Here is a 26,444-nt window from a genome sequence, read left to right on the forward strand (position 1 = left end):
CTTATAGTATTTTCTCTTGTTAACAATCATAACGTGCACCTGAGAGTGAGTCGGCGCCGCTTCTCATAGACGCCCACTAATGCTAGGGCCACAGCCTAACTGCTGCGCTATACGATATATATAATATACATATATATTTTTTTCCTACCTATGCTGATAGCCTTGAGAGGCTAGATCAGCGTTACCCTAGCGTGTAGGTGAGTTCTCGGGCCTCAAACCGGAGGTGTTGCTAACACTGGCCCTAGCAAGAGCAGTGCTTCGCAGAATCTACCACCGGATCGGATACGCCGCCCACTGAGAAGATCCGGCAAGAAACTGAGTGAGCTGTGTCTGTGGGTTAAACTGCGCTATACCAACCCAATTGAATTATCGAATTCATGTGTCAATGTGGAAGGTAACGTCGACCCATGACGATTATTAAGAGTGAGGAAACCGTTCAGCATCGGGCCAATTGAGCTTCTATTAAGTCTTATTGTGACGCAATTAGACTTAATTAGAGCGTTGAATGATGATCACATCCAATGCGAGGAAAATTGTTCAGAAAAGATTTAAATCGAAATGAAACCACTCATTAATTTATTCATATTTCAGCCATATTATCCTTATACCTGAGAAATGTGTTATGCCTCCATGAAAATGCTGCGACCGTTGTTTATCACGTATTTATAATGATGTGCTATGCAATGCCCATACTAGGGGCCGTGTTGGCTGATAACTTCATTGGGCGATACAAGTTAGTATGAGTTACCTGCATTTTTTAAAGTACTTATTCGTTACAAAGTTAAATTACTAACTGAAGACAGTCATATGGTAGATTTTGTTCCTTGCCAAACTTCTCAGAAGTTCCTGCGCCTAAGTGGGCACGCGAAACATGAGGGCTCAGTGACTGAACATGGTAGAGTTTGCAAGTAAAGTCAATACCATAGCTGAACTCTAGTACAAAGATAGACAAAATAAGTACTCAAAATAACTGAATCTCACAGTAGTACTAAAAGGCATAAATAAATTATTTTTAATGAATAATAAAAAGCCAATTATTTCTTTCACTTTGCACTATTAACCCACAGGTCCTGCTCTTCACAGGCTGAGAATAACTATTAGAATATTCTAAAATTTACTATTGCAAAATTTTCAGGGTCATATTATATTTTTCAATAATATATTTAGTTGGAACATTACTTACTTGTTGTTCTGCAATACCACCGCTGATGTTGCCACCTATGTAAGTATAAATACGAAAGCGAGTCAAAAATTAAAAGTGACATCTACCTAATACTATGGAATACTAAAAGCAAACTCTAAATTTCTTTAATCATTTAGTTATGCGTAGGCTAGATGGCGTTAGTCGTTCAACTTTGGAGAGAGGTTTATTTTATTGAAGCTAGATGTCGCAACTCTACGCGTTATAGTCTCTGAACAGAGATACATGGTTATTATATAAACACCAAGATATTAAGTGTATAATCTATGATAAACACGTCATTACGGATCCTCCTGATCCATTAACGGTGCTTTTAGGTACCACAAGCACCGGTCACCGTCCTAGTCGAACCCGTCGCTTGCGACGAAGGGCTCGACGAGCGAATTAATCCACAGACACAGCCCACTGAGTTTCTCGCCGGATCTTTTCAGTGGGTCGCGTTTCCGATCCGGTGGTAGATTCTGCGAAGCACTGCTCTTGCTAGGGCCAGTGTTAGCACGACTCCGGTTTGAGCCCCGTGAGTTCACCCACACCTTAGGGCGAAGCTGATATAGCCTCTCAAGGCTATCAGCATAAGTAGGAAAAAAAACTAATTAACCTTTGTTCTAATGTATCACACAGCAGGCCGCAGTAATTATGTATCTGACCCAGGCAAGGCGGGAACGCAAAGCTGCCGTAGCCCTAGCATGTCTTTTAGGATCCCCCGGATCCACTCTCGATGGTTTTAGGCTCATCATGCACCGGTCACCGGTCAATAGTTCGATAACCGGACTAGCCCATAAACCCATTAAGTTTCAGACTCAATTCACTAAGTTTCTCCCTAGATGTACTCAGTGGATCGCGATTCCGATCCGGTGATAGATTCTGCGTAGCACTGCTCTTGCTAGGGCCTGTGTTAGTAAGCTCTGTCAGGTTGAGCCCTGTGATCTCATCTACTACACAGAGTGTAGTTGGAATAGCTCATTAGGCTACCGGCGAATAGGTAGAGAAAAAATGCCGTCTATGCAATTCATAATTGCGTACATTTAAAATCAGTACGTACACACAAAAGCGGTTTTTTATATGAACTTTGTACATTTCAGTGCAACATCAATGATTGGTTTAGCTTTAATTGCAACAGGAACTGGAGGTATTAAACCATGTGTTGCTGCTTTTGGTGGTGATCAGGTAAAGGTGACCAAAATTTATTTGTCTGTTTAGATTAGTGGACTGCTGGACATTGTGATAGTTATTTTATTGACGGAAATGGCTTGCAAGACTATCATGCCACAAAGTGAGTGAGACGCACTTTACTGGGATGTGTAATCTAAGTTTGAGTTACACGTGGAAGGTGCTCCTGCTTATTGTCACTAGCTAACATATTTCATAATTGAAATTATGCTGTAAATAGCTATATAGTTATAGATCGCAATCTATATCTATATCGGCGAACTATTCGTTGAAAATGCGTTGGAAAAGTGTGCATTAAATAGGTATTTGAGTAAGGGCGTCTTGCAAGAGTTTTTCGCGAGACGCACCATTTTTCTCAGCTACAAGATTAAATTATAATATTATGTAGGTTTAATCTGAAATATGTTACATAGTATGTTTTTCGGTTTCCTTCATTGACTTACAAGTGGAAAATCCGGTCATCGGTCTTTCAAATAAATATAAATGCCAACTCCCTCTAGCAACGTTAATATCGTCCATTTCTTAATAGCGTTATTTGCGTTGTCTTTGGTTCCTAAACTAGTTTAGGCCACTCATTCGAATCGTGGTCGAGGCGGTTGGCCAACCCCACCTGGGGTCTACGGATCGTCGAGGCGGTTTACCCAGTCTTTGATGACTGGGTGAATCGTGGCCGAGGACGCCTCACCTTCCGTCTGGTGCAGGTGCTGACTGGGCACGGATGCTTCGGAAAGTATCTGCACCGGATAGGAGCTGAGCCGACGACGAGGTGCCACCATTGTGGACACGACCTGGACACGGCGGAGCATACGCTCGCTGTCTGCCCCGCTTGGGAGGTGCAGCGCCGTGTCCTGGTCGCAAAGATAGGACCGAACTTGTCGCTGCCTGGCGTCGTGGCGTCGACGCTTGGCGGTGACGAGTCCTGGAAGGCTATGCTCGACTTCTGCGAGTGCACCATCTCGCAGAAGGAGGCGGCGGGGCGAGTGAGGCAAAGCTCTCCTCACTACGCAGAAATCCGCCGCCGCCGAGCAGGGGGTCGGGACCGGGGTCTCGTCCGTAACCCGGGCCCCTAAGAGCTTCGGGCTCCACCCGTTTTATGCGGGAAGGAGCCTAGGCGTGGGGCGGCGTGGTAAGCCGCGTTCCCCCGACCGCTCCGGGGGAAGGTGTAGCGCGGCGCCATCAATGCGGGCTCTTGGCCCGTCGACCGAAGGAACCGGCGGTCGTGTCGCTGGCGGCCGCCGGTCCGGCGTCTGGGGGACGGCGGGATGGATGTAATATGCTCTGCGTAAACCCTGTCCCGCCGTCTCAATAGCTCCGACTGGGTTCCCACCCGGTCCGGGGTAGGGCGCCGGCTGTGAGCGGCAGGAGTGTATAGTGAGGTTCAACTCCCACATACCGGCGATTTTCTCTGGTGGAAAAAAAAAGGCCACTCACTGCTCGCGTATTTATATAAACTAACAAAAAGGTACACATCTGTTTATATTTAGTGTTACGTTAATACTGTTTACCAACTTTGAACAAAAACACCTTAATTCTCAAGCCACCTTATTAGCAGTTGGCAAGCAATTACGTTTCGGCTTAAAGGAGGCCCTATCTGATGAACTCTCTATCTTACGATTCAAGCTTCGACCTTATGTCTTAGAGTTTAAGTCTCAAGATCTATGTACTATATTTACAGGCTACAGATAAAAAAATGTGTATTAAAAAACATGACAAATCCCTGAGAGGTGTTTCTGTCATAAATTTAGTAATTAATAGGATTAATTCACGAGCGAAGCTGGACCAAGCGAGCGAAAACTTGGGTTTATACATCAAACACGCATGTAATACACAAAAATAAATGTTAACCCCCTAATACATTCAATTTGATCATCAGTTCCGACTTCCCGAAGAGAATCAACGCTTACAAAGGTTCTTCTCCACTTTCTACTGTACCGTGAACCTTGGCGGCTTTATGGGAATGATTGTGACACCGGCTTTGCGTAAAAGCGTCATGTGCTTCGGTGATGACACGTGCTACGCCCTTGGCTTTGGTTTTCCAGCATTCTTGGTTCTCGTTTCTATAAGTGAGTTCTTATAATGTTCTATATATATTGCAAATTCAATATAAATATTACTGTTGCGTTGTGGTAATTGAGCGTGGACGGACTGTATTTATTGTTTTGAGATATTTATTTTACCCTTATATGACTTTATTACTGGTGATGGACCTCTTGTGAGTCTGCACTGGTAGATACCATCATCCCGCCTATTTCTGCCGTGAAGCAGCAATGCGTTTCGGTTTGAAGGGTGGGGTAGCCGTTGTAACTATATATACTATGCGCCACCCACCTTGAGATATAAGTTCTAAAGTCTCAAGTATAGTTACAACGGCTGCCCCACCCTTCAAACCGAAACGCATTACTGCTTCACGGCAGAAATAGGCAGTCCACCACGCGGACTCACAAGAGGTCCTACCACCAGTAATTACGCAAATCATAATTTTGTGGGTTTCATTTTTATTACACGATGTTATTCCTTCACCGTGGAAATCAATCGTGAACATTTATTGAGTACGTATTTCATTAGAAAAATTGGTACCCGCCTGAATTTCGAACACCGGTGCCTCGCTCAACACGAATGCACCGGACTTCTTATCTGTTAGGCCACGACGACTTCTAACGCATTACGATTCGTAAGCTTAGGATAACCTGACGTGAGGGGTGGCAATGTGAATTCTGAAATGAAAAAGGGGAGAGAAGGGTATAGACAATAGCATACATATGTTGATAATTATTTCATAAAGCATTAAGTGATGGAAACCATAAGCAATAATATCATGCAATAATAAATAGGGATCCGTCACATAAAAAAATTGAGTTTTGTGACCACGGAATCGGATTTAAGTACATATCATATCGTCTTCTCGCATTAAAACTGTATAATATCAAAACTTACTAATTTTACAGATGAGTGTTTTAAAGGTTTAACATGTGATATTTTTAATATTAACATTATGTATATGTCTTTTAAAGTAAGATAAAATTATGTATTAATTTTGTTAATAGTAATCAAAACATAGGTAAACTAAAAAAAAAAACTAAAACTAAACTACGCCCTTTTGACAGTATTTATGAGAAAAATGCTGGTGATAGATACTACATGATTCCGCATATTAGCTGAATTTCGAATATTTTTGGAAATTGTACACTTTTAATGCGAAAAGACGATATATTATAATATACTCGTAATATCAACCCGATCAACGATAGTACGTAATTGCATCATATGGATTTTTTATTTATTTCCAGAGCTAATGTTTTTCACTTTTTAAAGGCATTTTAAATCGTCTAAAGCGTAATTGGACTTTTATTGCGAAGGCATTCGTTCTATTTTAATGGATAGGACTGCCGTTGAGTCTTCGTCTTCGGATCTCGAGAGCCGCTACATCATTGATCGAAATAAATGCAAAAAAATCGAACGTTCAAAATTTAAAAACGCGATTATGCATTTCAGTTTTAGTAACTCATCGCGTTCAAGTTGAAACATTGTAATATTTAAGAGTTCAACATAGCTATTGTTTTTTTTTTACCAGTAATATTCGTGACCGGCAAGCCTTGGTACAGAATGAAAGAGCCCAGAGACAATGTTACATTGAAATTTGTTTCTTGCGCGTGGGTGAGTCCGGAAAATACAAACAATAATTTTTGTTTAAATAAAAATTGTGTAATTATCCAAATTTAAGTGTAAAAGTTACGAAGCAGATGGGAGTCGGTTGTGGTTTTGTAACAATCGCAAAAAGTTCCTCTGTTGTTTCGCTTTTGTTTGCGGAGATGGAATAAAACCATTTTTGGACTACTTCTATTTCAGAAGTGCTAAAGTTAATAAGTAATGCAAAATAATGTTCATTGCTCACACTGAGACACGAGTACAAAGTAGAAGGATAATTTAAAAACTAACATGACTTAAAATAATTTAAAAAGTTATAAAAGCAAAGAAAATAAAAATAGCTGAAATGGTAGGTAATGAGCGTTATAAAAATAGCTCATTTTTGCTGTTTATCTGTAAATAAATAGGCAAAGTCAAAACATTTTAGTTTTTTTTTTCTCCTCTGTTTGTAAACCGATATTCTTTACAAGCTATTTTGACGGGCGTGTAGTCATAATAAAATTAAATAATTGTAGCAATTGTAGATAATTGTAGCAATGTGCACAAAACAAAAAAAAAATGGAATAATTTGAATCATGCCAACGACTCTTTCAAGATAATTTTGAATACATACATATGTACATACCACATACATACTTACTTACACACAAAATTCACGGTTCAATGGAAGGATGGAATTTGCCGTTCCCTATTTTAATTATTTCTGTGGCTCTGGAGATAAGGGCAAGAAGAAGATAAGGTCGTATTATAATACGCATACCTCTTTATTTTTAAGATTGGAACATTTTTTTAAAAGCACTTGACACTAAAATAATACAGTCTTCCCAACATAACGTTATTATACATTATTGGGTAGGGCTCACACTAAAAGAACAGTCAAGAATGAAAAAAATCCTTAATAACTTCTTCAATTTTACGGTCTTCTTCTTTTGAAGAAAATAAACTCCTATCAATTCTCTAAATTCATCTTATTCGTTGCAAACCTCTAACAGACACAGCTCACTAAGTTTCTGGCCGGATCTTCTCAGTGGGTCGTGTTGCCGATCTGGTGGAAGATTCTGCAAAGCACTGCTCTTGCTAGGGCTAGTGTTGGCAATGTAACCAGGCTAGAGGCCCTTGAGCTTACCTACTTGTTCGGCGAATCTAGTATAACCCCTCCAGGTTACTAAATAAGTAGGAAGCAAAACCTCTACGCGAGATATTCGTGACACAGACTAACAATACTACCTGTTTTATTGGTATATTACCTATATGTAGGTAAATACGTTGTCTTAATTTTCATATGCATCATATTTATTCTTTAGAGTGCATAATAATGTTATAGTAACAGAATAAGAAACAAAGTTGCCAAATTTTTAACGTTTCTTAATTAATTGTACTATTTTTTGACTTTGTATACGATTCGAGACGAAACTTTATCGTTGTGAGTTTTCACATTCATCTCCACTCTGATTATAGACGAAATTATACTAGACTCTTAAATTAAATAGTCCTAATGTAATATGTAATGAAACCAACGTGTTAGTGATATGGATAAGTATATTAAGTAATTGTAAAGACGTATTTGGAGTCATTCATCATACTCGATGGGCTACCCAGACGTATCAATCATCGGTGTGTGGTACACGGTCTTTTCACACGTTTTTTTTGCCAAACTAATGGAGAAAATGATACTATCTCCGTGTTATGATCCATGATTGATGCCCTTTAGGAGTTTTATAATGGTTTCTTAATACCGCAGAGAAAACATGGAAAGTCAAAAGACAACATTAGTCTTATTACATTAGTCATACATACAACATTAGTCAACATAAAAATTTAAATAAGACCGTAATCACTGAAGTTTTCAGACGTTTTTTAATTGTTAAAACAAATGTTCGTCGACAGCTAATAAAAATCGAATGACAAAGAGAATAGAAAAGGGTACCGAGCTTTTGGTCTTTACCTATTTATTTATAGATTCGGTATTAAGAAGATCACTGAGGGCGTATTAAGCTCATAAGACTTGGTAGATATCATTGTCCAGTCTATTTCTGTCGGGAAAATTTTTGTTCATTTTTATCAACACAACAAAAGTAAAGTAAGCCGCTTTGAAAATATCCCTTTATAAAGCACGCACTTTTATATAAATAAAAACAGCGACGCGACGAATGGAATCTTTGGTTCAGCTACATAATAATATTCACATTTCACATTATATTACAGCGTTACAGACAATCCGTCACATTAATTGTGCTTAGTTTAGTGACTGAGTATTGTTTTCGGCTTACATTAATTTATTTCGGGAATGGTCTCTTAACACTGTTCGAATTAACTAAAAAGTACAAAGTATTTACGTTTGGTTTGGCAAATCAATGTTCTGACACAGCATTGGCGAGCTGTGTTTTGATTAATAATTAATTTTTGTTTTCAAAACAAAACCAAAGAGTCCCACAGGTGCCTTTAAGCTGCATACGATATACCTACGAAGCAATAACATTTCTTGACAATCACCTTTCTAATGTTACACCACTGATCTTTGTTTATAAATATGTTCCCAGTAACCATTTCAGATGTAACTATCATTTTATACCACCTGCTTGATCTTCGAAGAATTTTGTTACCTTTCCGAGTAGGTATACAGCGATTTCGTTAAATAAATCGGAAAACTAATGTGGTATGTATGAAACAGGATCCGTAATTTAATATTTAAACAAGATCAAAGAAACGCCTTGACGTCGTCACGTTGATTATGTTACCTTTAACAAGAATGAAACGTTTAGTCTCGAGTGCGGAGTTTTGAAGCCAAAATTTGTTAATAAACTTAGAAATAATCCGAATAAAGTTCCGTTCGTTTCTTATCTTATGGTTTTAAGAATTCCGAGTTGTGCATAAGCAAAGTTCACTTTTTTTTTATTGCCCTTGCAGGCAGACGAGCATACGGCCCACCTGATGGTGAGTGGTTACCGTCGCCCATGGACTTCAGCAATGTCAGGGGCAGAGCCAAGCCGCTGCCTACAAAAACCACATAGCTTAAAGGAGGGAGAAGGCCCGATATGCTTGAGTCAGGCCATGCTACTTTGCCTTGGTTGAGACCCTGAAAATGAGCACCAACTTTTGTAACGAATACGACGAACTAAAATTGTTTAATTAAAATGAAATACCTGAAATTTAAAATTGTATTAAATTGTTGTACTTTTGTTAAGTTGCTGTTGCACCCGATTCACAAATGAACAAATCATTTGTCGGTTTTTGTCTAGAATCATTAAAATACAGTTTTACCTTACCTTACCGTTTATTTCATATAGTGTAAATAGTGCCGTAATAGGGCTACACGTAATGAATAAGTCATTACGTGTAGCCGAGGGTGGAAAATGACTTTAAAAAAGGAAGAGGTTCTCAAGTCGACTGTTTTTTTATGTGTGTTAGTTACTTTAGTGCTTATTTTCTAGGCGAACTCATTTTGATAATGCTTTTTGAAAGATTGATGATTTTTTTATTTAGAAAACTTTACTTTGAAAGCTAGCGTAAGGAATATATTTTAAAGTTGACTTTAGTTTTCGGGCAGATCACGGGACTCATTTTTTAAATCAAACTTTCCACGTCGATTCCGTGTCCACATTGATGAAAAAGATACAAACGTATTTATTGAAAACAAAACACTTATTGATAAACTAATGACTAAATTTGAAAACAAACACTTTCTTTATTTTTCGCAATATTGAAAGGACACTTTTTTAAACATACGTCCGCAACACGCTTCGTCAGAAATTTTAAATAAAAATTCATTCGAATTTAGAACTCATTGCCTGCGATAGGTAAATTACGTTTCAAATGGCCAGTATTGTTAAACGGTAACTTCATATTATGTCAAATACCTATTATTTCTTGAGCCCGCAGTGTAAAAGCAGAGAGTGCAGGCGGATCGCGCGGTGAGAGGTCATTGTCCTCTCGCGACTTATGATTTTAATTGTGTATATCATTGCGTGCAGTCTAAATAGAATTAGTAAAATAAAATAAAAATACTCAGAAGTTACACAGCACTTCCATCTGTTTTTGTTTTTGCAAGGGTTCCGGTACATCTGACAGATATTTCATAAGTTTCTATGAAACTTAGTTAGGAGAGTACTTAACGGTAGGCAGCGGCTTGGCTCTGCCCCTGGCATTGCTGACGTCCATGAGCGACGGTGACCACTTACCATCAGGTGGGCCGTATGCTCGTCTGCCTAAAATGGCAATAAAAAAAAAACCTAAAAAAAACTTAACTGGTAGTCGGCCTGTGGGTGTATATGTCTCGTGTATGTTTTCGATACCTATAACACAGGAGAAATTTTTACCTTATCTTTAGCCACTTAAATGTGGAGTGTTTGTTATGTTTATTTATATATAGGCTAAATTTTGTAGGTCCAACGATAAAAACGAAGACAGTAAATACCAGAGGCGGTAGGATTAGTGATAGGATTCAGCGGTAGGCAGCGGCTTGGCTCTGCCCCTAGCATTGCTGAAGTCCATGGGCGACGGTAACCACTCACCATCAGGTGGGCCGTATGCTCGTCTGCCTACAAGGGCAATAAAAAAAAAATATATTGTAGGTAGCTAAATTGAGTAACCTAAATATTTACTTATATACATATATTTATATGTTTTAGTATGCATTTACGAAGCGCATTCGAAGCGATAGTAAGGAACTTCCTCCTGTCGATCATTGGTTGGATTACTCCATAGAAAAGTACGGACCAAAGCTTGTGGCGGATATGAAAGTCGTATTCGCTATACTATACCTGTATCTGCCCGTACCAATATTTTGGTCCCTTTTTGATCAACAGGTAAATATAGTAATAGTGAAAAGCTTTAAACAAGCTTGAAAAGCTTTTCAAGGTGGGGGGCGCATTTACGTTGTAGATGTCTATAGGCTCCAGTAACCACTTAAAACCAGGTGGGCTGTGAGCTCGTCCAGCCATCTGAGCAATAAAAAAAAAACAGCTTTAGAAAACGTAATTAAAAGGGGACAAACGGTAATGCGTCTACAAACTTTTTGTTGGAGTGAATGTGTGAATAAGCTCACGGTCTACCTAGTGCTAAGTGGTGTTCGTAGTCCTTATACACAATGAGAATGCTATCACTCACTCAAATAAGACCTCAAAGCTTCAATAATAAGGTCGAAGTGTGTATCTCACCTTTCAAAACCGGAATACATGGCTGCTTTACGGCAGAAATAGTTAGAGCCTTTCTTTTTGAGCTCATAATACGTTCTAAGTCTTGTATATAACTATATAACTTCATTTGTAATCAAACAAGGAAATACCTGTAGCCATCTACCTCTATTTCTCATTTAAGTACATATTTTCAGCAAAGACTTTCTTAAGGGAATCAAATTTCGTTAGTAAAGTTTTAATACATATTTTAAGGTCACAAAGTTTAGTGGTTTTAATTAAAGATCCCTTCAAAGGACTCGTTTGATATTGAAATTACTTAGTTCTCCGAAATATCACTAAACATCAACAATGGGAATTTCGCATTGGAAAATATGTGAAAATAGGCGAACGCCAAATTCTCGGACCTGTTGTTAAGAGGGTTTCTGTTCCTAGGGAGGCTCTATTAACTTGGTATCTATTCATGTATGTTTGTATTTATGGATCGGATTCTTTGAACGTCGCCTTCGCGGACTTCAAGGCGTTCGATTAACATGAAAAGGACATGGGCCATTTTCGGCCCAGCTACTAGTGCTCTCAAGGACACGAATGAAATATCTATAGAAAAAACATTTCATTTTTACATGCTTATTATAAAATTTAAGGGTATTTTAATGGTGGGATAATTAAAATCATAAATAAAAAGAAATTAGCATGACTACTACAATTGATAATATTGAAGGAGTTTCCATAGGTAAAATATATTTATATTTTAACAATCCACATTAAATCTTCTTAAAAAAGACATTATATTGCAAAAAACTAGCAAAATATATTAACATATTTAATTAATGGATTTTAAAACTAATATAAAACATTATATCTAAACAAAAATCTATTTTTATACTTTTAAATCCGTAGAATAAATCATTACAAAAACAAAACTACGCTTGTTTAATGTTTATTGACGTTTTACATTTGATCAGTCGTTTTCGCACTCGTGCGCATTGTCGATATTATTGTTTCGTTGCGATATACCTGCTTATTATATTTTTTGTGCATAGAATTAAGTCTTGGCGTTCATTAAATTAGGTCTGTGTTATGAAGTATAGTAATATAAATAATATTTAAGCTGATGATGATGTTAAAGTGTAAGTGTATTGACAGCAAATCATATGATATAGGTAGCCTAAAAATCTTATCTTATTTTTTAAATATCTCTGTATCCCCATGAACAATATTGATTTTCATTTGTTTATAATAAAAGGGTTAAATAGTCTGTTATTTAAACTTAATTTCATTACTGTCCTTGAACTTCGTTTAGTGGGCCGTGCAATGTATGGACAGTGGCCCATGTCCTTTGCGCACACATCAATACCATAAGAACAACAACACAGTTATTTTATATCTTCGCATTAATAACCTGATCAGTAAGTACCGGAAGAATAAAAAAATAGACTTAATTGTTTGTTCGGTATGCTATTTAAGCGTTTTTCATTGGTTTTTAAACTACATGTAGGTATCATTCATTTGCAGATATCTAGCTATACTGATTCTCTAACGTGTTTAATAATAAAACCCTAAAATAATGAATTAGACGAAAATAGTGTGAATAGTTTTAATAATCCACTAGACAACATTTTTTTTTAACCGTCAATGACCTCAAAGAGGCCTCAAAAGACTTTGATAAGGTACAGAGAAGTGCTTAGTGGAAAAAGAGCATAAGTTAGACCTACTCGAGAACAAGAAATAGGAACTAGGCACAATAAATTACCGGCAATGGTGTTCTAAAATTTGTAAACATAATTTTCGGGCACCGATTTATCTTTCTAAAAACGATATGGCTTTTAACTTCGACGTTATTTAGAAATTCAAATTGAATAATGGAGGCTTTATTAAGTAAAGACGCGGAAAATGGAGCGTTAATATCCGGTCCTACGTTTTATTTTGATATCGCTCTTTCGCAATTAATTCCGATATTATTGCCATTGGTAGAATACACAAAGCTGGGAATTATATTTGAGCACACAAAATATTACGTAGCCAGGCCGAGTGATTGATGAGTAATTGTACAGGATTGTTGGATAACGTTAATGTTAACGAAAATAATAATAAAAACACGTTGAAAAAAATATCAATGTATTTTGCATTCCAAGCAGATTAACACAAATCATTCACATGCCGCGACTTCGAGGGAATACCGGGTTCGAGGTGGTCTCGGGACTACTTTCGAAATGCCTTACAGATTCATGAAACACAGACGTGCTAAAATCAAATGGATTTAGGTTATTTTATTAGAAATTAGATTGTAGATATATTATTGATATCTTTTTTCTTTTTTAATTGACTTTTTTTGATTTTTTTATATTGATTTTAATTAGTTAAATTATTATTATTATTTTATATTGACTTATTATAATTAATAATTAAAGAAGAACTGCACGTGTAGCCGGACATCACACGACAAGCTAATCCGCAGGCACATCAATTTATTTAATAAAGTATCTAATAGGAACTCATTATTTATGTTTCTTGCTATTTAAGAAACTAATTAATTTATAATCAACACGTTGATTGCCATAGACGGAATATATAGTTTTTCCTGCACAGGGATCCCGTTGGACGTTCCAAGCGTCAAGACTTCGAAGCGAAATTTTTGGTATAACACTAATGCCCGACCAACTACAAGTGATGAACCCGGCTATGGTGCTATTCATGATGCCGGTCTGTCCCGGGGGTGTCTGGCCTGTCTTCCCTAATTTGCCACCTCTCCATAAGATGTTTATCGGGGGTATGTTGGCGGCTTTGGCTTTTGTGTCTGCGGGCATACTGCAAATAGGAATCGAGGTAAGATTCCCGGCTTGTCGTGTTGACTTACGTCAGTGTATTTCGCCTATTGTACTCTTGGAATTATATCTCGTTGTGGGTAAGTTTTCATTTATATCTCTGCCTGTAAATAGCTTTTAACACTATTTATTCAAAATACCAAATATATAACTCAAAAATGAAGTGTTTTATAATTCGATCAACAATAGCTACTGTTGTTGATCGAAGATTTTATAAAATTATTTATTTTTATTATAACGCAAATTTAGCATATACTACTGATAGTATAGAATAGTCTAGTATAGATTACTAGTAAAATTGTTACTAAAAACAATAAAATTAAGTATATACATACATATGTATATATAATTTTGAATGTTTTCTCGGCAGCGATCTACGTTACAAGTTCCTCAACATCATCACACCGGATTGATATTGTTGAATTCTTTGCCTTGCCCTGTACACGTGACTATTCGAGGAGAGGGCGTAGCCTCCGTTGAGCAACAAGGGACCGCCCTGATGATGCCTCTGCAACACAGAGTACACACGCTCATAGCAACCTGCCCCGCTAATTGCGCGGGACGAGCTCTGAAAAGATATGTCGTTAAGGAGAAATTGAGCACTGTGGCTGCCATGGTAACCGATTGTTTTCCTTTTTTTTATTGCTGAGATGGGTGGACGAGATCACAGTCCACCTGCTTCTAAGTGGTTACTGGAGCCCATAGACATCTACAACGTAGACGCGCCACCCACCTTGAGATACAAGTTCTAAAGTCTTAGTATAGTTACAACGGCTGCCCCACCCTTCAATCCGAAACGCATTACTGCTTCACGGTAAAAATAGGCAAGGTGGTGGTGCCTATCCGCGTGGACTCACAAGTGGTCCTACCACCAGTAAAAATCCTATCGCAACTTCGCGGCTTCGTATTAAAATACATTTTTATTCAGTCATCATGCGTTGAAGAAATATAACAGATAACCAACAAATAAGTTTTCTTATTACTGACGAACTTAACTTATATAGTTAATCAAAAAAGTCATTGACTTTGAGTGACAGAGATTGAGTCAATTTCTAGATACGTTTGTTTTTATAGTAGTATGCTTTTAAAGCGTTCTTTTTAAAAACGGAATTTAAAAGTTGTCTTCAGCGGAAGGCGGCGGTTTCAATGAGCACTCGTAACGAGACACTGAACTTTTCGATGTTCAAATCCCGCGGGCAGACATTTTCTGAGGATATACGTACAATACTAAACGCATGTTCACGAATGACATCTCATCCACGATGAAGTAATAAAATCGTGTAATAATCGTGTAATTGGACTCATGTACTCCAGTTTGAAGGATGGAACAGTCATTATCCAATTGAAACTTCGATGCCATGTTTAAAAGAGGATGGCAGTATTCAATAAACAAAAGAAAATTTTAAAAAAATATTCGTCCAATCAGTCATTGTGGCGAACCTTGGTTTAGGCCTATGTCCTATACAGTGGACTTCTGTGGGCCGGTGATGACGATCCCTCCAATTGTTGCAATAAAAATACATTTTTTTTTTATTGCTTAGTTTATGGACGAGCTCACAGCCCACCTGGTGTTTAAGCGGTTACTGGAGCCCATAGACATCTACAACTTAAATGCGCCACCCACCTTAAGATATAAGTTCTAAGATCTCAGTATAGTTACAACGGCTGCCCAACCCTTCAGACCGAAACGCATTACTGCTTCACGGCAGAAATAGGCAGGGCGGTGGTACCTACCGGCGCGGACTCACAAGAGGTCCTACCACCAGTAACAACTAGTTATGTTTAGTCTTATTATTTTTGCATTTGACGTTAATTGTATAAAATCTATGTAATTTTAGTGGTTTGTACATCAGGATTCTCTTACAGTTTATGCCGGTCGTGATCGGGCAAAACTCTGACGATCAAATAGCATTTTACTTTATGGATCCGAATGTTTTTGCCAAGTCGTTGACAGGCAAACCCAAACTCAAGTTAGTATGATCTAATTAAATTATAATTCACGATACGGCTTAAAATCATATTAATTATTTGATTCATTAATAATTATCCCCGTTGAGAATACTTAACAATTTTCCTGATCATATTAACGGGTAGGCATACAAATGGAACGAAAATTAAAGAAAATGCCATTGTAATAATAGCGTTTTGTAATATTTTGGAGCGTTTCTCTACTTATCTTTGCTTAGATTAGGTGCATTGTATTTGTCTTTCGCTTTCGAGTATATGCCGCCTGTAGAAAATTTGTCAAAGATTAATAAATTGACAGATTTTTTGAAAGCCAAAGAAAATATATTTATTGGCATAGAGTTTTATTCGTGCTCTCTCTTTTATAACGGAGAGAATAAACTCTGGTCACCGTCCTCGTCGAACCCGTCGCTTGCGACGAAGGGCTCGCCGAGCGAATTAACCCATAGACACAGCACACTGAGTTTCTCGCCGGATCATCTCAGTGGGTCGCGTTTCCGATCCGGTGGTAGATTCTGCGAAGCATTGCTCTTGCTAGGGCTAGTGTTAGCAACACTCCGGTTTGAGCCCCATGAGCTCACCTACCTGTTAGGGCGAAGCTGAAATAGCCTCTTAAGGCTATCATTATAAGTAGGAAAAGTAAAAGAATAAACTTTTACATTAATTATTTGGGGCATTACCTGAACCTTTTAGATTTAATCTTAACGATGTTTAGGTACGTTAAAATACGGTAAAACACGCTAAAACTACATATAAGTGTAGATGACTAAAAAAATTAAGTATTTTCTACACAAGCGCTAATGTGTGTTGCGGTCAATTATAAAATTTCGTAAACTATTCGTTTGTTTTTCAAACAATGAAATTTGTGATGCATGTTATACAAGAAATATTCTTTGTTCAGTTTATTGGATGCAGATCATATTCTAGTCCTGCATTTTATCGAATTCCACGGGCTCCGGCGTGCTCGAATGTTCAACGGAGCGAGATTCACTTCAAAAATATAAAACTCGCAAACGTAGTTTTTGAAAAATATTTTATACCGGAATTTTCTTTGGTCTCGGTCCAAAAATAGCTGAAAAATGTATTGTCTTCAACAGGCAGATGCATTTACATCACGTACTTTAGCATATTGTTGGTCTATTTGAAAAAAAAAAAACAACGGTTACAGTCGCCCGTGGACATCAGTAATGCCGTAACGTAATCGGATTATCTGCCAGGGGCCTATTTAATAAGTTTAAGTCTAGAACTAACTATGTATACATGGTTAAACAAATTAAAGATATGCACTCATCTAAAGCAAAACCACTCATCTATAAATTTAGATCACAAATGAACCTTTTGAAGATCGTGAACCTATAAAAGACAAATCTCTCAAAGGAAATGAATCGGAGGATGCGGCGTCCTTAGGTGATTAGGCGACCTAGTTCGGTTTCTCATTACGTCACGTGCTCTAGGCGATTTCCGATCCATTGCCGCACTGAGCCATAGACTTTCTTCATTTCCTCTCCAGGGTGGTGTATATTGGTAACACAGGCCCAAACAAAAACGTGTCGATTGCTGTGGAAACTGAAAAACGTTTAAGCGATATATATTATGTATCAGATGCGCCAGTCGATCAAATTGGCGAGTCAGCCTACATGTGTCTGCAGCCTGGCAAGTGAGTATACCAAACTTGATAAAAATTAAGCATATATAACTGGCAAACGTAGTGCAGGACGCCCTCCTGCTAGATGAAGCGATGACCTGCAGCTGGCAATAGCTGGATGCGTAGAACCGAAGATCGGGTTCAGTGGCGAGCTTTGGGGGAGGCAGTCCACTGCCGCAGGTTGATGATGATGATGATGATATAAATCGCTTCTGTTAAAACTAGATGTTTATTTTTGGACCAAAAATAATACCTAATCATAAATATAAATCATGCCTTTTTTAGTGTAGTTTTTAGAAAAAATCGCCCCACCAAATTAGCACAGATGCCTGAACGTAAACAACGCTGACAAACTTTAGTCATTTGGATTTGGTTTTGAATAGTGACGTCACTCTCTTTCGTAAATATTATTATAAAATGCTGGGGTTGCATCGATATCTCCGTAAAGACTCGTTATTCGAGTGCTCTGAAGCGAACGTTAAATCCATCAATCAAAAGTTCAAAACATTTACGGCGTAAACACGTAACGTAAAATATAATATTTAGAGTCTGTAGCTAAAATAATTATAATAAAACAACGACGAAAAACGACTTTAAGAGTGAAATACATTAATTATACTTAACAATGGGTTCTCCTCGGGAGTACAACGAAAAAGTGTTTAAAGTCGATACAGAAATTATGGTGAAATCGGAAATAAAATAAAGATGGAGCTATCCATAAGACCTGTTGATTTTTGAAGTCTCACTTCAAAAAAGTGGTGGTAGGACCTCTTGTGAGTCCGCATGGGTAGGTACCAACACCCTGCCTATTTCTGTTATATTCTGACACCATAAGGAACTTCGTTCCAAAAAAAATCTGCTTAAGTCTGGTAATTATTTGGTTAGATTTAAATGGCGTGCCTCGAGCGCTGGAGACGAAGTGTCCGGCTCTGGTGAGGGCTACCTCCGCGCCGGGGGAGTGTACGTGCTATGTCTGCGGGAGAGGCTCGGTCGTCTCGACGCGGCCGTGCTTCACGCACCGAACCCCCCCAACGAACTCCATCTTGCTTGGATCGTGCCACAATATCTACTCGTATCCGTAGCCGAAATTATGTTCGCCGTGTCTGGACTGGAATTCTCCTTCACTCAGGTACAATGTTAAATCAATCGTGCCAGCGCACATGTCGTCTTCTCGCATTAAAACTGTATAATCTCAAAACTTACTTAAAGGTTTAACATGTGATGTTTTTAATATTGATCATCTTTGCAACATTTATTTTTATTTTGTACCTGTTACATTATGTATCTGTCTTTTAAAGTAAGATAAAATTATGTATTAATTTTGATAATAGTAGTCAAAACATAGGTAAAATAAAAAAAATAAAAATAAAACTTAAACTTTGACCGTATTTATGAGAAAAATACTGGTGATACCAAATGATTCCGCATATTAACTCAATTTCGAATATTTTTGGAAATTGTACACTTTTAATGCGAAAAGACGATGTCTGTTGTAGCTTTATTTAAGTGTTTTAGGAAAACAACGTTCGAACTAACTCAAAAGACTTATTCATTTAGCAATGGCTGAAAGGCTTTGAAACAGCTCGCTTTGTTTGTGTTGAATAAAGAAAATGCATTTCGTATTTAAAAGGAAATTTAAACTGTACATCCTATTTAATAGAATCTCTCCGGTCTAGTGCACATTGCTGTTGTCTATTTATTCATAGAGTACGAGGAATCGTATAAGTTTTTGTTTGCCTTTGTGAAGTTTAATGAAGCTCAGACAGCCCGTGGTCGCTTGTTCTGTAATTAATGTATTTCACATTTTTATCATTATATTATTATACTAGCTGACCCTGCTGACTTCGTAGTGCCTCTATCGATAAATAAAAGACCTAAGCTTTTGTATAAAATAAACTTAAAACAAACAAAAGGAATCCGTCCGAAGGCGGACACATCAAAGGAAAAACAAAATTGTTATTTTTATTTAATTCCGAGTATTTTCATATATACTATACCTTTTAAACCTTCTCAGGACTTCGACAAATAATTCAAGACGAAAATTAGCCGAATCGGTCCAGCCGTTCTCGAGTTTTAGCGAGACTAACGAACAGCAATCCATTTTTATACTATATATAGATTATTTCTATTTTACAAAGGCACCGAAGAGCATGAAAACAATAACAATTGCCGCGTGGTACGTCTCGGTCGCTTTTGGAAACTTGATCGTAATCCTCGTGGCTCAGACCAAGATTTTCGAGTCCAGGGTAAGCCTTCTTCCCCTTTATATCTAATGAGATACGATGGAAGGAAGAAAATTTAGATTTTCGTCATTAGTATTCATATTGTGCGACTAGGAAATGCAACTACTTTTGAATATAAATCGGTTTCGAAATTGATGTTCGTAAAAACGATGTTCGTGTCTATTTCGTTAATATGAATACTATAATAACTCATTCAATTCACAGATACCTACATAATTTATTGCATTTGTGGCGTGTTCTGAGTAGCCAGTTATTTTAAGCTTGTAGAGAATTATCCGATCATTCGAATGCATTTTTATTTAGCGGTAGTAATAGGCAGAACGATGGTACCGACTCATGCACACTCATAAAATGTTTGTGTAAAGTATATAGGTACTAGGTAAAGTTTTTATTAATTTATTCTCACTGGTATTTAAAACCTTTTAACCGAATTCAAAAAAGGAGGAGGTTCTCAGTTCGACTGTATGTTTTTTAATACACTTTTATTAGCTTCAGACGTATGTATGTTTGTAACGGAATCTTTGAACGTGATTTTGATCCCCTTAAAACGTCGGATTAACTCGAAATTTGGTATACTTATTAAGGACCGATGACAATTCAATACACAATAAAAAAATTGAAAAAAATAATAAAAAAATTTGAAATTCAACAAAAAAATGAAAATAAATAATAGCTTAAAAAAACTAACAAAATACGCTTTTATAGAAAATTGTATACTTCTATACTCAAAGCTTAGGTACTCTGTTGCGACAAAATACTGTGAATATAGTGGATGCGAGTGGACAGTGAAAATTGTTTGGCAGTCGAAGTCGTTTTGTGTGCAAACACGAGTAGGGCCTTCGTACAATTTAGTGGAGGAAATGTGTTTGCGGGAAGATCAAATTGGTTCACTCTTCTCCAGCCCGGGAGTTTATCTAACTAGCCACTAGTGGTTACCGCTTAATGACCATCGCCAAATACTACGTAGTTGAGTTTTAGGCTCCGAAGTTAAATTGTGACGGGTGACTTGCTCATGAATTATTGACTGGAAATTATTATGTGTTGAATGGTCAAGTTTGTTACAATTTTAATTTACGTATATAGATTTTTTTTATATTTACCTAACATAGGCACAAAGATAATTAAACAACACAAGGTGTATTGCGAAAAGAAAAAAATGCTCGTATGTCGTGAGTTTTCGGTTGAGGTGTCGAAAATTATTTTTGATCAAACTATAATTTACTGAAACGCTCATCCAAAAGTCAGACTTAATACAATTTAGAAATAAAGGCTATTATTCTTCCGTCATGGATTTTTCGATACTATTGGTGTATAGGCGACGGAGTTCTTCGTTTACGCTGCGGTGCTAGCTGTGGCCATGCTTACATTTTTGAAGATGTCACGTGGTTTTCAATTGCGGGGCGATAATGAAGACGGATCTTCGACTGAGAGCCGCCCCCTTCTAAGGCACCGATCAAGGGTTAGTTTTTCTTATTATCGAATAATTAAAAAAGTAACCACATTTAAAGATATTAAAAATCTAACATACATAGGTTGCGTAATTAAAACACATTATGTTATTTTTTTTAGAATTTAAGTGATTTATTTTGTTATATCAAAACAGATTTTGACGTTTTGATCCTATCTTCTTTTTTTTTTATTTTTATTGCTGAGATATGTGGACGAGCTCACAGCCCACCTGGTGTTAAGTGGTTACTGGAGCCCATAGACATCTACAACGTAAATGCGCCACACACCTTGAGATATAGTTCTAAGGTCTCAGTATAGTCACAACGGCTGCCCCACCCTTCAAACCGAAACGCATTACTGCTTCACGGCAGAAATAGGCGGGGCGGTGGTACCTACCCGTGCGGACTCACAAGAGGTCCTACCACCAGTAATTACGCAAATTAAAATTTTGCGGGTTTGATTTTTATTGCACGATGTTATTCCTTTACCGTGGAAGTCAATCGTGAACATTTGCTGAGTACGTATTTCATTAGAAAAAGTGGTACCCGCCAGCGGGATTCGAACACCGGTGCATCGCTCAATACGAATGCACCGGACGTCTTATCCTTTAGGCCACGACGACTTCATCGACGACGACGACGATATCTGCACTTAGCATCGCCGGATAAATCAGATACTAGAATTACCATTCTAGAATTCGAAAAAATATTATCTCCGTGGTTAGAGAACATAATAAAAAAAATGTTCAATGGAAAATAAACGGGAGCGTAATGTTTGGAAATTCGAAAATATATAATACAATTTTAAAATGTAGTTTTGTGCAACAATTTCAACTGCGTTGGATGAAAATTTCAGTATTTGGAATAGGAGCAAATCTTACGTTATTAGACTCTAGTAGGGGTTGGGAAAAAATGATTTAACCGCTAAATTTCTCGCTTCTTTTATTGTAGCGAGATAACACATTTATCGATCGATCGATCGATTTTTCAGTTCAATTATAATTTTCATAAGGTAAAGGAACAAAATCATTATATGTTGTAAACTATTCAAAAAGAATTTTATTATTAAATACATATACATACAAAAATCGATTATCTGAAATCTGGCACCCCTGAATGTCATTTTTGTAAACATCTTCAACGGGCAGACAAAAATTATTCATTAATGTTTTATTATAAAATTAAAACTGCTTTTCCGATCTCAATTTTCGGCGATTCGAATTGTGTAGGTCACGGCTGACTAAGGTGTTTTTCGCTGACATTAGATTGCCTTTCTAACTTTCGTGAGAAAATATTTAATATCTTTATTGACATTTATTGTACACCGAAAGAAGAAACAGTTATTGAAGTCTGGCATGTTGAATGGGTTTTTCATTTTCAGGAAAAGATGAGCCCGGGTGTTAGACGGTTTTGTGATCAGAGTATACGTCTTTAATTTATAATTGATATCACAATGTGCTTCGTAGTTATACAGGGAAGGTTTTTAAAATACTCAAATAGCAGATTCGATTACTCGGCATTAAAATGTGATTATGTTAAAACGTTCTATTGTACCAACAAAATCTGATCCCCAACTTAATCTAGACAACAGAAGCCACGCAAATTACAAAATTAAATTTGTTTACGCGTACTTACCTATTTTAATAATAGCAAATGAAACATGAGAATATAATAATGCCCTTTAACCTTTAGTCAAATTAACCTGAGAAATGTTTCGGCTCATCAGAACATTACCTACTTCAAATTAATATCAAAAGGTATTTCATGAAATACGATGACCTTTAACAATTGCAGGTAAAATGTACTTGAAAACAAAATTGGTACATGTAATAGTAGCAGTGCTAAAATATTATCAAAATACAACGAAATCTGTGATCTTTTTTTTTATTACTTGGATGGGTGGACGAGCTCTCAGCCCACCTGGTGTTAAGTGGTTACTGGAGCCCATAGACATACACAACGTAAATGCGCCACCCATCTTGAGATACAAGTTCTAAGGTCTCAAGTATAGTTACAACGGCTGCCCCACCCTTCAACCCGAAACACATTACTACTTCACGGCAGAAATAGGCAGGGTAGTGGTACCCACCCGCGCGGACTCACAAGAGGTCCTACCACCAGTAATTACGCAAATTATAATTTTGCGATTCGAACACCGGTGCATCGCTTCATCACGAATGCACCGGACGTCTTATCTGTTAGGCCACGACGACTTCAAAATCTAGACACGTAAGACGTAAGGAAACATTCATTAATCAGTAATACAGCTCCTGAGATTATAATGATTGATAAAATTGACGCCCACGTGTATTGTTCAAAGGCATCGATTATGGCGATTAATATCCCAATAATAAGTAAAATTTAAGCATTCACAATTTGTCACCTTTACTGGTGGACGTCTTGTGAGTCCGCACGGGTAGGTACCACCGCCCCGCCTATATCTGCCGTGAAGCAGTAATGCGTTTCGGTTTGAAGGGTAGAGCAGCCGTTGTACTGTTAAAAATGAGAACATACAACTCATTTTTCAAGGTGGGTTGCGGCATTTACGTTGTAGATGTCTATGGGCTCTAGTAACCACTTCACACCAGGTGGGCTGTGAGCTCGTCCACCTATTTAAGCAATAAATAAAAAACCTGTAGCATATTTTTGGCAATTAAGTTTAAACTAAAATGTGAATACGTATGTAATAATTGAAAACAATTCTATTGTCATCAATGTAGGATAAACTGACTGTAGTATTATTATGCATTATGGCACAGCTATTTAAAATCAATATCTGGTGTATTAAAAGTTAGTACTAGGTCTCAAGTTAAGTTCTAGTTCTAATATTCGATTCCAGATCGAAAGCTTATCGGCCTAACTATATCGCAAAAAAATGTATATTGTGCATAAAAGTTTGAACTAAGTCATGGGCACAATCTTGTCTGTAATGAGTCATTACGGATACTCCCGATCCATTAACGGTGCTTCTAGGCACCACAAGCACCGGTCACCGTCCTCGTCGAACCCGTTGCTTGCGACGAAGAGCTCGACGAGCGAATTAACCCATAGACACAGCCCATTGAATTTCTCGCCGGATCTTCTCAGTGGGTCGCGTTTCCGATCCGGTGGTAGATTCTGCAAAGCACTGCTCAGGGTCAGTGTTAGCAACTCTCCCGGTTTGAGCCCCGTGAGCTCATCTACACGTTAGGGTGAAGCTGCCTTTCAAGGCTATCTTCATAGGTAGGAAAAAAAAACTGTAATGTAAACTTAATATCATTCTAAAATTCCTCATTACGTTAAATTGTAATTCTACTTTGTATTAAGTAATCTTAGAGCAGATAACAGATGACGGCTCACTTTATATAAAATTTATTTTATTCCTTATATTCAATAACGTGGTATAAAATCGAACTGGTGACTAACATAGCAGGTGGGAGATTTAACAATGGCGGGTATTTAAATTTAAAACATTAGATTCATTGAATACATCTAAAATAATTTTTTTTTATATTTTCAATATATTAAGCTCAGTATATTCGCCTCTGATAGGTGTGTAGGGCATGGCTTCTCCCAATTGATGCTATATTAGCGAATGCCATAACAATGCCGATCTATTATGCAGCGTCAATTAAGGTCATTCGGTTTGCTAGGGCTAGTGTTAGCAAATTGTCTCTCAGGTTGAGCCTGTGAGCTCACCTACCCGTCTTGGCGTAGCTGAAATAGCCTCTTAGGTTACCAGCGAATAAGTAGGGGGGAAAAAAACACTTGCAAGGGCGAGGGCGAGGTATGATACCAAACGCGATATCACAAAATCATATCACATTCGAAAATTACACCTTATATTTTTTTTTAATCAACTGTCGTGCAATCTCCATGTAATGCAGAGGACGGTTACCAGCTAGCTGTCTTCGTATTATAATTATTCGTGATAATTAAATTATTTATACTTTGTTTAGTAATGAACTTATTTTAATTTATTTTAGGTTTTTTTTTATTGCTTAGGTACTTGGAAGAGCTCACAGCCCACCTGGTGTTAAGTGGTTACTGGAGCCCATAGACATCTACAACGCAAATGCGCCACCCACCTTGAAATATAAGTTCTAAGGCCTCAAGTATAGTTACAACGGCTGCCCCACCCTTCAAACCGAAACGCATTACTGCTTCACGGCAGAAATAGGCAGGGTGGTGGTACCTACCCGTGCGGACCCACAAGAGGTCCTACCACCAGTAAAAAAGGTCAGTAGCTAATCCCATTTGGGTTTCGGAAACGGTCTTTCAAATCTTGTAATGTACGCTAATTGTATATAGTTTACAAAACTGAACCGGGAATGTAACTCTGATCTCTCGAAGATGAATCGTGTATGGGCGCAACGGCGTATTTTTTTTTTATATATTGTGGTTTTAAAAAATTATATTTAAATACGAATTACATATTGATAAAATGATGAAATATGAATAATATTTTTCGAAAGAATAATAAAAAAATATGAATTGGTTATTTAAAGAAAAAATCAGAATTATCGGTAAAGTTGATTATTGAAAACACGCATAAAACAACATTTTCTGAAAATAAATCGTAGCTAGATCGATTTATCGCCCCCGAAATCCTTTGTATACTAAATTTCATGAAAATCGTTGGAGCCGTTTCCGATATTCAGATTATTTATATATTTATATATAAAAATTGCTCGTTTAAAAGATGTAAGATATTATAAACAAAGTAAATTAACTTCGTAGGTAATATCCGTGCATTCATTGTCGACGGGAAGCACTCGCGTGTTTAGCCGAGGATCTGAAAGCGTCGCGTCCTGTCTAGGAGTAATGAAGCAAGCGCACTCTTCCCTCTGGCCTCAGCGGGCTCATGTAAACCTAGCCACACCCACGTCCACGGATCTAAACGTCACTACTTTAGCTAAATAATTAATGTATGTGAAGTAATAAATGTTTATCCTTAATGCTTTGTTCCTTTTACTATTTATTCAATAGAAAGTCTACGGTCGAAATAATTTAAGGTAATCCTTAAGTTTGGGAGTAAGCTGAATAAATCAAGGTTAAGCTTTAAAGTGCGCTCAATATTGTTTTTTTTTATAATGCCTATAAATGCTCAAAGATAAATGGAAATTTACAAGCGGCAATTTGACTTGAAAAATTCTAATAGTTTTAAAAAACTAATAAAAACAAAGCATTT

General features: G+C 37.3%; 1 protein-coding gene and 1 long non-coding RNA gene across 2 annotated transcripts in view; one reads left to right on the plus strand and one right to left on the minus strand.

Annotated features, from left to right (window-relative positions):
• Positions 1–26,211, plus strand: part of LOC101737920 (uncharacterized) — a 49,231-nt gene extending 23,020 nt beyond the window's left edge. Inside the window, exons 14-27 of the mRNA XM_062671217.1 lie at positions 592–733; positions 1,136–1,222; positions 2,284–2,368; positions 4,245–4,434; positions 5,943–6,025; positions 10,645–10,821; positions 13,738–13,974; positions 14,344–14,589; positions 15,840–15,943; positions 17,449–17,595; positions 18,469–18,712; positions 19,722–19,829; positions 21,142–21,285; positions 25,994–26,211. Of these exons, the coding sequence (XP_062527201.1) occupies positions 592–733; positions 1,136–1,222; positions 2,284–2,368; positions 4,245–4,434; positions 5,943–6,025; positions 10,645–10,821; positions 13,738–13,974; positions 14,344–14,589; positions 15,840–15,943; positions 17,449–17,595; positions 18,469–18,712; positions 19,722–19,829; positions 21,142–21,285; positions 25,994–26,176 (2,177 nt within the window). The 3' untranslated portion in view covers positions 26,177–26,211. The remainder of the gene's footprint in view (positions 1–591; positions 734–1,135; positions 1,223–2,283; positions 2,369–4,244; positions 4,435–5,942; positions 6,026–10,644; positions 10,822–13,737; positions 13,975–14,343; positions 14,590–15,839; positions 15,944–17,448; positions 17,596–18,468; positions 18,713–19,721; positions 19,830–21,141; positions 21,286–25,993) is intronic.
• LOC134199788 (uncharacterized) lies at positions 7,538–8,745 on the minus strand. The gene is made up of 2 exons (XR_009974413.1): positions 8,510–8,745; positions 7,538–7,744 (listed from the first exon to the last, which is right to left on the minus strand). It is a non-coding gene; the product is annotated as an uncharacterized LOC134199788 (long non-coding RNA).
• Positions 26,212–26,444: the final 233 nt, after the last annotated feature.

The sequence above is a fragment of the Bombyx mori genome, chromosome 1, assembly GCF_030269925.1.
Source record: "Bombyx mori chromosome 1, ASM3026992v2".
NCBI classification, from domain to species: Eukaryota; Metazoa; Arthropoda; class Insecta; order Lepidoptera; family Bombycidae; genus Bombyx; species Bombyx mori.